The sequence below is a fragment of the Dryobates pubescens genome, chromosome 1, assembly GCF_014839835.1.
Source record: "Dryobates pubescens isolate bDryPub1 chromosome 1, bDryPub1.pri, whole genome shotgun sequence".
Classification (NCBI taxonomy): domain Eukaryota; kingdom Metazoa; phylum Chordata; class Aves; order Piciformes; family Picidae; genus Dryobates; species Dryobates pubescens.
In genome coordinates, this window is record NC_071612.1 from 13,830,417 (window position 1) to 13,843,983 (window position 13,567).

At 39.2% G+C, this 13,567-nt stretch overlaps 1 protein-coding gene across 2 annotated transcripts in view; it reads left to right on the forward strand.

Moving 5' to 3' along the window:
• Window positions 1–12,928, forward strand: part of SGMS2 (sphingomyelin synthase 2) — a 29,201-nt gene extending 16,273 nt beyond the window's left edge. For both annotated transcript variants that reach the window (XM_054161660.1, XM_054161656.1), the window contains exons 2-6: window positions 5,402–6,054; window positions 6,823–6,940; window positions 8,758–8,911; window positions 11,478–11,644; window positions 12,448–12,928. In XM_054161660.1, coding sequence (XP_054017635.1) covers window positions 5,600–6,054; window positions 6,823–6,940; window positions 8,758–8,911; window positions 11,478–11,644; window positions 12,448–12,651 — 1,098 coding nt within the window. In that variant the 5' untranslated portion in view covers window positions 5,402–5,599 and the 3' untranslated portion in view covers window positions 12,652–12,928. The remainder of the gene's footprint in view (window positions 1–5,401; window positions 6,055–6,822; window positions 6,941–8,757; window positions 8,912–11,477; window positions 11,645–12,447) is intronic.
• Window positions 12,929–13,567: the final 639 nt, after the last annotated feature.

Below are 13,567 nucleotides of genomic sequence, written 5' to 3' on the forward strand. Positions count from 1 at the left end.
ATAGCAGCCTTCCAGTATCTTAATGAGGCCTACAAGAAAGCTGGGGAGGGACTTTTTATAAGGGCTTATAGTGATAAGACAAGAAGGAACACCTTGAAGCTTGAGGAGGGCGAATTTAGACTGGATATTAAGAAGAAATTCTTCATAGTGAGGATGGTGAGGCACTGAAACAAATTGACCAGGGAGGTTGTAGATCCCTCCTCCCTGAAGGTGTTCAAGGCCAGGTTGGACAAGGCCTTGAGCAACCTGGTCTAGTGGAAGATGTCACTGCCCATGGCAGGGGAGTTGGAACTACATGATCTTTAAGGTCTCTTCCAAAACAAACCATTGTATAAATCTATGAACACATTTTTACCATAGTAAAATGGAAATGATAAGCAAACTTATTAAACTCGCTCTTGTTTCTGCATACTGAAGTGTACTGTGCTTAGATCTGGTTTGGCAGTTGCAGGATTTTGTTTCAATGGTTTTGCTTTATTTGTTTAGTTGTTTTGCTTTTTCCCACTGGTCTGCACACTGTGAGGTATACATATAGCATGGAAAAAGGGATACTATAAAAAAAAAAACCAACCCAAAACCAACAAACAAACCCTGAGACCTGGACTTAGTTTAAAAACAAAAATGGAGAAGGCTTCAAAAGCCAGCCTTTAATCTTGCTGTTAAGGTAGCAGAGGATACCCAGCTGCTTGGCTAGTTTTCACCCATAGGTAGTCCTACAGATTTGACTGAATAAAACCTAGGTAACTGTTGTTTCCAGCTAATTATGACATGATACTACAACTTTCATGGTATCTCCAATTGTACAATTTTCTTTTTCTGCAGTATTTTATTTACAGATCCTCTTTCTGCAGCTGCTGAATACAAGACTGCATTACAGCTGTGTCATGTTTGGGCCAACCTTAACAAAAGTATCACAGTATCACCAAGGTTGGAAGAGACCTCAAAGATCGAGTCCAACCTGTCTCCACAGATCTCATGACTAGACCATGGCACCAAGTGCCACGTCCAATCCCCTCTTGAGCACCTTCAGGGATGGTGACTCTACCACCTCCCTGGGCAGCCCATTCCAATGACAAATGACTTTAGGCTCAAGGTGAGGAGAAACTTTCCCAGGCACAGCCTGAGACTGTGTCCCCTTGTACTGGTGCTGGTTGCTAGAGAGAAGAGACCAGACCCTAGTGAATGAGGGTTAAAAATACTACTGCCTAGAAACCTTGAACATCTTTTATATGAGTTATGCAGCTTCCCTCAATGTCAGAGTATATCAGTCTTACTGTTTTGGATGCTTCTGTTCCAACTGTATTGTTCATATTTGAGGCATCAGATTCAGACCTACTTATTTGGAAGGCCTGTGCTAATTGTGGCTGCTCAGTCCTTGATCAAGTGTAGAAGTTAGTATTTTGAGAAATGTTGTAGAGGTTCCAGATACTGGATGAGAAGCACTGATTTTGAGCTAACTTTGTGAAAATGACCTTTATGTGAAAAGGAGAAAATGAAATGTGAAAATCGGATGACTAAGAAGCTAAATAAAACTGCTTGTTATTCTTAAGGTCTAACGTAAAGAGCCAAATGTGTATGTGCTTTCTTAAACTTACCTCAAAACTGTATCCCCACTCAGCTATTTGCTGCATCCCTATTTGTCATTCAAAAGACAAGTGAAGGAGCAATTTGTATGAGAGCAACTGGAAGGTCAAGATAATAAACATTTAGGACCCCTCATCTTTTTTCCCCATCTTTTGTACTCTTAAGATTTTTCTTGAGATATGTTGTTCCTTGTGGTAATTAGGACTTCTGCTGTAATACTGCTTCTTAAGCTCTGCTAATTGATGAGGGTATGTCTTGGGTTAGAAGAATGGATTGAAGTGGTTCTGAAAAGAAAACTCATTCCTTGAGTACTGTGTCCAGTTCTGGGCCCCTCAGTTTAAGGAGGACATCGAGACACTTGAACGTGTCCAGAGAAGGGCAGCAAGGCTGGGGAGAGGCCTTGAGCACAAGCTCTATGAGGAGAGGCTGAGGGAGCTGGGGTTGTTTAGCCTGGAGAAGAGGAGGCTCAGGGGAGACCTCAGTACTCTCTACAACTACCTGAAGGGTGGTTGTAGCCAGGAAGGGGTTGGTCTCTTCTCCCAGGCAACCAGCACCAGAACAAGAGGACACAGTCTCAAGCTGTACCAGGGAAAGTTTAGGCTTGAGGTAAGGAGAAAGTTCTTTGAGCGAGTCATTCGTCATTGGAATGTGCTGCCCAGGGAGGTGGTGGAGTCACCGTCCCTGGAGGTGTTCAAGAGGGGATTGGACGTGGCACTTGGTGCCATGGTTTAGTAGTCATGAGGTCTGTGGTGACAGGTTGGACTTGATGATCTTTGAGGTCTCTTCCAACCTTGGTGATACTGTAAACCCCAGGGGTATCCCTTAAAGGAATTTTATTTAATCTTTTGAGTTTCTTGGCCAATTTTATATGACGCTTTGAGTCTGCCCTCATAGATCTCCCATAGCTTGGAAAAATCAGGTTTGGTTTTCAGACCCTAGATGCTGGTGACCAGATTTGAACATTGCTGTCTGCTTACTGAAGAAGTCTAAGGCCTTACTACTAGGCAGTAAATGAGCGCCTCTTATTTTTATTTTTTTTTTAAATGGGGACATTCCAAGTTTAAAAAAGACAAATAAAACCTCACAAACAAAGCCCCTGTAACAATAGTATATTTTACCTAAACTAACATAAGTACCACATGGAAGCTGAAAGCAGCACACCCATCAAGGCAAGATGGGAACTGGGGACAGGAAAAACCTATGTACTTCTGGGGAGTTCCTTTGACAGTTTGTAGGAGTGATGATAGGGTTGTTGATTCACTGTCTGACTTATTTGGCTGGTCACATACACAGCAAGGGAGTGATAGCTTCAAGCTGAGTGGGTTTTGTGTTTTTCATCAATAGAGTTTCTGCTTGCTTCAAGAATATGGGGGTAAGCAGGTTGGAAAGGTAAAGGGCTAAGCATTTATGTTCTGATGATCAGATAATATATAGCACCTTGAACTATCAGTGTAAATAAAGGTTTCACCACAGTATGCACTCTGCTTGAAATAATCTTGATGAGCCATCAGAAATGGCAGATCAATATGCCTTCCAATCCATTTAAAAGTACCAGGAAGGAGCACAACTTTTCCCTGCAAGATGTAGGTCTAATTGCTTTGCTTAAGCTCATATAAACTTGAGTGTGACTTTACGTTTGTTAGGTTATTGCCCTTCTGTAATTCAGATGCACTTTGATCTTCAGGGCTTACTTAGATGTCATTAAATATCTGAAAATATTCCTTGTCCTTATGTTACTAGTGGTTTTAGGTATTTGTGGGGAAGAGAAGGAAATAACAAAGGTTACTGGTTACTGTGATGCTCTGTTTTTCAGTAAATGCATATTTACAAGAATGCTTCAGCTGTGCAGGATATAAAATGTGTCAAGTTTTGCTGATGGTGTTGCAAAAGGTCTAGTAGGTGATTGCTAGATCAGACTGTGCTGCAAAACGCAACTAGGTTCAGATTTATTTTAAGTTACTTAAGCGTTCTGTCACAGAGGGAAGAGAAGAAAGTCTGTGTCTTAAGAGCAGGAATTGTAAAAGTGAAATGTTCTGTGGGTTTAAGTAAAGCCTTCCCTTTTGCAGCTCTCCAAAAGAATGATTTTTCACTTGTGTGAAGCATGAGAGGTTGTTGCCTGCCTGCTGGGTTAAACATCCTCTTACGGAGGCATCTGAAATCACCACCTTTCACTGGTGTTTTTGGGTATTGTGTTGTTATGGTGTTTGGGGGGGAGGGGTGGAGAATTCTTGTTCAGGTGTTTTGTGTTTTAGCTTTCATACACTTGTTGATGAGGGATTTAAAAAAAGTCAACCAATGACAGTGGATTTTGGGAGCACTACAGAGAGAATAATTTAGCAGTGCTTCCTGATTTCAGTATTAGTGGTATGAATTTGAGATCTGAACCTTTATCCTTTGTTTCTCCTAGAAGAAAGAGCAGCAACTAGGAAATCAGTGGGATGTATGTGCTGTGTTAAATGTCTTCTGTATTTTGGGGGGATGAGGAGGGAGTGACCACAACACCTGACTTTCCAGGTGGGTTTGGTTTTTCGATTGTCCTTGCTGTTGACATCAGTTCATGGACAGGTTTTTCCTAAGTAGGTAGCTTTCTCTTTAAGTTCTGTAAAGTACAGTTAGGAAGACTGGAACCTCTGGGTTCCATCCTGATTCAACTGCACATATAACATGGCAAACTGGGGCAGCTTGTATTGGCATGCAGGGACTTGAGGCAGTGATATCGTAGGCTTCTCTTAGAGAAGCAAGTAGAAAGAGATAATTATAATTTGCTGGTAGATAGTGAACACTTAGCAAAAGTAATTATCATATGCAATGGGAGCTGAACAAAGTAATAAAAATAGGTACATCACAAATATAAGTGATATCACAGAATGTTAAAGATGAGGGGGAATTGGCCTTTGTTTCAGATAGAGCAATGACAGATCTGTAGAGGTGCACTGCATTCTTTTCACGTTGTAGAAAATGTTGATATAAAATTTATGCACATATATAATTTCTTCATCTAACGAGATTTTACTGAATCGACACATGCAACCTGAAATAAAACCTGTGTGATAATGAATCTTGCTATGTCTTTCTAGTTAAAAGAAACCAATGTCGGCATATTTTTAATTCATTAAAGGACAAACACAGATCCATATGTCTGCTCTTCATATAGGTTACTGTAGCTAAGAATCTAATTCAGAGGTATATTTTTCATTTCTCTGAAGTTTCAGGTATTTTTAGTGGGTGCTGAAGTAGCTATGTAGACACATCTTTTTTTCTTTGCTTGAATCAGAGTATTTCAACCAAAAGATTTACTGAAGCTATCTATTCAGTAGGCTTCCTAGATGAATCTGAAATACTTTATGCCTTACAAAATGAAGTCTAGTAGTACTCTTCTGTCCTATCACCTGGACTAACAAGATTGCCTGATCTATACAGACACACCATGTTAATACCTGTAGATGCTTTGTGTGGAACGTCCCTAAACCACAGAATTCAATATTGCTGCAGACATGGGTTATTTTTAATTCTGGCAAATGAGCTATCGTGATCATAAAGCTGGTGGCTCTTGTCCTTCAAAAAACCTGCCTAAACTGGTACTAGTTCCTAAACTGATCAGAGATTGATCAAGTTACTCAGCAGAAACTGGTTTGAATGATTTCACAGTAACCATCTGTCTCTAGTTTGCCTTTGGACTGTGTATGTAAGTAGGTTTGTATGGAATTTTGAATCAGCATTTTTAAGATATTTGTTCATTGTCCCATTACTAGCTCTAAAAGTCTCAATATATGTTCTGGTTTGTTTTGTGGTTTTTTCCTTTTTTTTTTTTTTCCAGATGATACAGTTCTAGGGAAAAAGATTTGTCTTCACCACTAGCTTCACCCTATCTGGATAGTGAAAGCACAATGGACACTTTTTAGAGTTTTACAGAAATCATCCAGGAACAAGAACATTAGACTTCAAGGAATAACAGACGCCAGAGAGCCCAGAAACTGGTCACTGACAAACCTGATTTTGGCCATACAGCTTGGGAATGAATACCATTGAGACAGCAAAACTTGAAGAACATATGGAGGGTCAAACCAGTGAGACTTCTAATGGCTACTCACGACCTGCTCTCTCAGTCAGTGAAGAGAACAAAAATGGCACTAGCAAACCGAAGGGCTTGTCTAATGGCTTGCGAAAAACCACAAAGAAATACCCTGATTACATCCAGATTGCTATGCCTGCTGAGTCTAGGAACAAGTTTCCTTTGGAATGGTGGAAAACGGGTATTGCCTTTGTCTATGCTCTCTTCAACTTGATTCTAACAACTGTCATGATCACTGTGGTCCATGAGAGAGTACCTCCAAAGGAGCTAAGCCCTCCCTTGCCTGACAAATTTTTTGATTACATTGATCGTGTGAAATGGGCTTTTTCTGTATCAGAAATAAATGGAATGATACTAGTCGGGTTATGGATATTCCAGTGGTTATTTCTAAGATACAAGTAAGTAGCTTTTTTGGTTATTGTATGTTTTAAGAATGTTGATTTTTCCTCTTTCACTTTGCACAGGAGAAATTTCATGGTAAAATCCATAGCAATATTGTAGATTAGGGCCGGAGGGAAAATGACCAAGGGATGACTTCTTTATGAGATGCTCCATTGTCCATGTTGGATACAGAATCACAGCCTTCTCCGGATTACTGAAATATGTGTTTTTAAATCTAAATTTCTGACACTGGTGTTGCCCTAGGAACAATTATTCTGGGCTTTTCAAAACATATTTGTTGATACGATGTTTAAATGGGGGGAAAACATAATGACATAAAAAATCTCATCCAAATTTGAGGTAGAATCTAGTGCCCTCTACAGCTACACTAGAAGCTTTTTCCTTTGTCTTCATTAAACTTAAATTATCTCTAAGTCAAGTGCGTGGTTATAATATAGTATTAATGAGAAGGTCACTGAGGCAAGGAAAACTGTGCCTGACTTCACACCTGAGTGAGACTGAAGCTGTGTTGAATTGGTTGGATAGCTTTGGTGGGAGCTTTAGTGTCTTCTCTTATGGACTGGCAAGATTAAAACATGAAGAAAGGTATTTATTTTTCAATTGTAATTTTTTAAAAATTTGTTTTAGAAAAGCGTGCTGAAGAGCAGGAGGCAGGGCTGCTCTCAAATTCTACTGTTTCAGCTGTGTAATAAAGTTGGAGCTCTAAGTGTTATATGTATATCCTACATGTGAACTTTGTTCTCAGTCTGTTCCCTTCCTTTCAGATCAATAGTGGGACGCAGGTTTTTCTTTATAATAGGAACTTTGTACCTGTACCGCTGCATTACTATGTATGTTACCACCTTACCTGTGCCTGGAATGCACTTTCAGTGTGCACCCAAGGTAAGACATTTGTGTCCTGCTTCTTGCCTTAAGTCTCTGCTGGAGTGCTTAGTGCTTCTTAGAGCAGACAGGGGACAATGCTCTTAATGGTGTTAAACAACACAGATTATTTGCAGTTGGTTGTCTTCAGAAACATTGTGGTAAAGCAAAAGTTGCATTGTACAGGAAGAGCCTCAAGTTACCACTGCAGTTAAGATGCTTCAAAGGAAAGTGGCTGTGTTGAAGTAGTGCTGCTACTGAACTAGTAAACTTGCTTTGAAGGCTCAAGCTAATTGTTGTATTACCGTAGCAATAATTTCTCTTATGTGACAAGATTATCTAAGGGCACTATGGTGATGCATAGGCCAATGTGCAAGCTTTGTGCTGCAGTGTCCCGTTGAGAGTCCACAGTATAATGTCATACTTTGGCCTGTTTCTCACAGCTCTCTTGTCAAGAGCTATTGCAATACAAGAAGTCAACTGCCTGTCTCTGCTTCCAACTCACAAAATGTATATAAATGTGACTAAAACAAGTCAGCTATTTAAATGAGCTGATACAGAAACATGTACATCCTAGTATTTCTACATGAACATTAAAAAAAAAGTGTAGTTAAGTAGTAACACAAAGGAATTTTGTTACTGCCATTTTATGTTACTAAGGAAGTTGTCATATAACTGTTATGGAACAAACTGTACCATCTTGACTGCACTGCAAGAACAGTGCATTGTAGAGAGTAAGAAACAGTTTGGTTGTCTGCTGCTGAAATAAGTGTTTTGAGACCAAAAAATGTCAGTTTTCTTGGGGGTAAGTTTGTCACTTCACGGGAAGGAATATCTTATTGGTCTTGAAGTACAGCATCAGGTCTATGCAGTCTTATTCTTTCATACTGGGACAACTTAGGAATATAGTGTTTGAACTACTTAAGTATCAGTATTGAGAGAACTTTAGAGAGAACTTTACTTGCCTACCATATGGTAAAGACTCAATTGTTTTGTTTGGGAAATTGTGTAGTAGACTGATCAAGGAGTGAGAAGAGGTAAGCACAGGGAAACTCAAACGTCTCTGGAAATGTGTCTTTCTAGCACTGAAAGGATTAATTACTTGGAACTCGTAAGAAAAACTCCATAGTTTCTCTGAATTTCCCTTTTTGTCCAATGTGAATATTTCTCTGATTATGGAAAAGTCAATTATCCCTTCATCTTGGTTGGGGTTTTTCTAGGGTTAATCTTTAAACAGATGAAACTAAGTGCCTATTATTTATGAGAAATCAAAAGCTATTAAAAAGAAAAATAAAAACCAAACAACAAAAACCCAAAACAAACAAACAAAAAAACCCCAAGCCCACAACTCTAAATTGAAGTCCTGGCAGAGCTTATAACCTAATCTAAAACTAAGCAGGTTTGAGGTTTTTGTTGCATAGATGCATTACTTAGCTCTCAACAGACTGTCAGAAGCAGCATGCAAGGTTGGTACTGTATGGGAACTAGTTTTGATGAAGGAGTTTTGTGTACTCTGTAAATAGCTGTTATGACTTACCTGACCTTACCAATCTTCAGTGTTTACTCTTCCACTGTATTTTGCATTTCATTCTCATATAAGGCATATTTTAAAACAGCCCAGAAAAGTAGAGAGAGAATGCTAGTGTTAACAAGCTGATCTTTAGCACCTGTCAGCTTCTTATATGCATGCTTATGCTGAAGAACGTATGAAAGACAAAGAAAATGAAGTTATCTTGGGTCTTATTCTCCTCATCTCCCTGAATCTACATATGTTTGGGCAAGAAGTTTACTCAAGTCATGGTGGGTTAAATTCTCATACCTTTTTTCTGGTGTTGCAGTTGAATGGAGATTCTCAAGCCAAGGTTCAGAGGATCCTGCGTCTAATTTCTGGTGGTGGTCTCTCCATAACTGGATCACACATCCTGTGTGGAGACTTCCTTTTTAGTGGTCACACTGTGGTGTTAACGCTGATCTATCTGTTCATCAAAGAGTGTAAGTGATGGTGTTTCTATGCCCTTTTCTTTATCCAAATCCCTTGTATTGAGAAAATACAAGACAGAAGTGCATGTAAAACTGTTGCACTTCAAAGTTACTAGTTAGGGGTATGCAAGTTGTACCTGTACCAGTTTGAAATAAAAATCATGACTGAGCAAAAATGGAATATGGGTGTAGTGGAAGTGGTGTGGGCTTTAAGAGTATAATATGACTAGACATGTCACTTCTGTCTCTGTATAAAAGTGTTTACAGGTTAAGTGAAGCAAGCTAGCTTTTCATTATTTGTTGAAAGCTTATCCAGATTTTGGGTAGACTATAGTTAATTATGCAGATTAGCTCTGTTTTCTGTTAGAGCCTCCTACCTATTGCTCTTAGTTGGTAAGAATTTGGTAAGCACACAAGACACAGGGTGGAGTCATTGTTTCCCCCTTTGCTTTGCATTGCTGTGGGGCATGGAGGGGTAGGGGGGGAATCTGTCCTGCACACACAGCATTGATTGAGAATTCGGTGCTCAATTCTCCACAGTTTCTGTCCAAAACATGGTGAGCAATGCTTCCACCCTGGGAACTTGGCTGCTTATGAATGCATAGTGGGGAGTTGAGGAGTTCCCTTTCCAGTTCAAATGTTTGGAATTGAATCTTCTCTCCTACTGTTGTATTCCAAGCTATGCAGACACTAGGTTGGCTCATGGGAATTCTCCCTGAAACAAAAATAAGACTAGCCAGCATTAGTTGAATGACTTAAACTGTTGACGGAGGAAAGTGTTACAGTACTACATTCTTTCTTAAACAAAACCCCACAATTTAAAAACACTGCTTTAATATGACATACTTCAATTCTGTGGATGCAAGGCATTCTTCCAACAGTAGTTTAAGATGATGATGGTAGCCTGTTGATTCTTAGGCCTAGGTCCTTCTTATGCAGTGAACATTTCTGGGGGAATGGCATTTGTAACTAACTGAAATTACCGGAAAGGTATTAGGAAAATAGCTTAATAGCAGACTTGTTTGCCTTGTTTTGGGTATGTTCCTGCAGCCTAATGTTGGTCACATACACTTTAGAATCTTTAGTACCAGGAAAGATGCAGATAACCCAGTATTTGGGGGCTAGTATAGCTCCTGTACTTCAGTCATTAGGAGCTGGAGAAAATGTACAAATTTATGTAATAAGCCCCTTGCTGCCTAATGGTTGGGCACTTATCTTGGTGGACTTGTGCTCTATAAATGAGAAATGCATGTACTTCCTTTTTCTGCCTCCCATATTATCAGCAAAATGTTGTCTGAGCAAGGGCTTAAGCCATATGATTGCTGTGAATTAGGCATTGGTTATGGTATTCTTTCCTGCTCTGTAGATGTCTTCAGTACAAGATGCATTCTGAAGTTTTTGTTCTTTCTGGCTTAGTGGACTTTTTGCTCTACTTTTCCTTTCATCCTTTCCTACTTCTTCACTTACTCTCCTGCACTCTAGATATTTTTATTTTTTTTCTGGTGTGCCCAGAATAGTCTTATACCTCAGTATCCCTGTTTTACTTGGGACAGTTTGCATCAGCTTCTTGATGACTTGGCTCTCTTCCTTTTTCTTTTAGTTAAATGCAGACAAATCAGGATCAAGTGTTTTGGAGAAAGTTAAGATAATTTGCTGTTTTGACACTTGCACTAAAATTTAAGTCCTCCTCCAGTAACTATTTTGCACAGGCCTTTCAAACAACTGCTGAGGAGGCTTGTTGAGATCAGTGACTTTTCTGCTGGTATTGTGTGAAAGTAAAGGCTGACCATTGCCCCACAAGGCAAGGGGTGCCAAAACCTCCCACTGCGAGTGAAATGAATCCCATTAGCTTGTCAGAAGTTATGAATGGTCACTGTGACACCCAGGGCATTTTTCAATGGGGAAAGAAGGGCAGGAGAACTTTTCCACTGAAGTGCTTAAATGCACTCTGAAGAATAGCTTCACTCCTATCTGTTAATCTTTAATGAAAGGGTATGAATTCACATACTGTACTTTCCTGTACAGTGTCTTCTGTTTCACAGAACAGAGGCTTCATGCAAGGTAGTTAAAAACCTAGAAATTAAAACAGGGGTGTCTTTTCCTGGAACCTCTACTTAGATTATATCCATTCTAGACATTTCACTGGGGTATAAGTTGAGCATTGACTGCAAAAAGAGCAGAGATGCAGTACACCTGAGTGAATATCTTACCTGAAGTGTGTATCTTACCTGAATTCGGTCTCTTCCCCTGCACTCCGTACCCTAAAAGTGATTTAGCTGCAAAACTTAATTTGACCAGAAAATTATAATGGTGCTGATTGCAAGCCCATCTTGGATTCATTTCACAGAGTTAAGAACTCAGTAAGTTTGCATAATTCTTTACTCTTGTTTCCTGTACTAAAACAGTGCTCTTGTACCAGTGTGGTATAAACTAGTTGTGTTAAACCTTAGGAGCCATAATGTCTATGTTTTTTTTTTTTTTTTAACTGTTCTTCTTCCCTTTGTGGTTGCTGCAATAATGTATATGGCTTCTTTTCTGTGTTGTGTGTTTTTTCTCCCATCACCTCCTCATTTCACAGATTCACCACGTCATTTCTGGTGGTATCACTTAATCTGTTGGCTAATGAGCGCTGCTGGCATAATTTGTATCCTTGTTGCTCATGAACACTATACCGTGGATGTCATCATTGCTTACTATATCACCACACGGCTTTTCTGGTGGTACCACTCGATGGCTAATGAAAAGGTGAGTGACAAATACCTTTACAATCGATGGATAACCTGCATATGTTAATACTCCTCAAAAGTAGTTCTTAATTTTGAAATGAAAAGACATTCCATGTTGAAGTTGAAACAAATCGGGTCAGGAGTTTCACTTCACTGTGGTTGAAGTATTTAATGGGTTTAGATTTATTTTTTTAAAATCTGTGCCTATTAAGTTAGTTCAAAATTTTTTCCTTTATTTTTTTAAAATTCCATATTTTTGCTTAATGTGGAGTGGGTTGGTTGATTTATTTGTTGGGTGGTTGTTTTGTTTCTTTTACTTCAGGGTTTTATTGCTGTAGTTGAGCTTACCAATAAACAGTACTTCAGTAATTCCTGACAAACCCAAATTAACCAGACCATCCTAAAATTTAGTGACAGTTCTTCTGACACTAGAATTAGATTGTTCAGAAGGTGTCTGCTACAGTTTCAAGTATATTTTCAAGCAGAAACATAGCTCTCAAGCTGTTTTAAACCATTTTTCAGCTATTAGTCGTGAATGGAAACACGATGTGCCTGAAAGGGCTCGTGTTCAAAGAGAACGGAGAGCTTGGTCTCCTTAAACTTAGTACCGCACCAATGCATCCCTTTGAATTAAAAATGCTCAGTTGGCAGAGTACTTTTGGATTATGATCTATACACTCAGTACTCTTTCTAGGCTAAATTCACTGTGTTTTTGCAGAAATGTATGAAAATACTGCAGTTTTGTAGTTGTCATAATCAGTTATAATGCTTTCAACTGACTGTCTGTTTCCTTTTCCTCCTTACCTACTTGTGCTAATACAGACTTTAAAGGTGTCATCGCAGACAAACTTTCTCTCTCGAGCATGGTGGTACCCAATATTTTATTTCTTCGAGAAGAACGTGCAAGGCTCAGTTCCTTGCAGCTTTTCCTGGCCGATATCTTGGCCTCCCAGTTGCTTCAAATCTTCATGCAAAAAGTATTCACGGGTTCAGAAGACAGGAGAGGACAATGAAAAATCTACCTGAAGTGAAGAAGGAAAGCATCTGCTTTGTTTTGTTGGTGGTTGTTTTGTGGTTTGTTGTTTGGGGGTTTTTTGTTGGTTTGGTTTTGTTTTGTTTTTACCAAAACATTAATGCTGTAACCAAAGCTCTTAAGACTACACTAACTGAAGAAGTGGACCAACATTCTGTGCAACTGATTGGAAAGACAACTGTAGAGACACTTAATGTTTTCCTATCATTGGGCTGTGCAGACCTATTCTACTCTTCAGTGCTAATAGAATGCACCACAGACGGGATTTTTTTTTTTTTTTTCTACTAAAGGAAAAATGGAGCAGGACTTTGCTTTACTATTGAGACAGCGGTGCCAAAGACCACATTAACACTTTCATTGTTAACTATCACTCATCCACAGAAGCACCCCCAAAAAAAATCTCAGCTTCAGAGTACTGGAGTGCATAAGGGCAAAACCAAACTAAAATGTGAAGGCATGGTAACAGCATATAGAGATATATAAAAAACCTGAACACAGCTGTGGGAAGTGCTTTGTTGCTTATGAGGGTTGGGCCTTTGCATGACTAGTACAGCTGGAAGTGAGCCTTGACATTTTCTACACGCTGCGGGTATGAATATCTTACAACCCTACAATACTACTTACCATCATTATCTTCCATATATTCCACTATATACCAATTTTTACATTTTTATTAGTAATTTTATATTTAAACTGTTGTGCTACATGAGGACTCTGCAAATTACAAATAGCTGCTAACATTAGAGCTCAAGGAGCCAAAAGTTTTATTGTTAAGAAAGATCGGAGGTTCGAAGTCTTTCATTGCAGCTTGGCCTTGTGTATACAGCTATCCAGTGCCTATCAGTGTATGTGCCTGCATACACAAAAGCACACGCTGCTGTGTAGTTGAACAACACCTACTAAACAAAG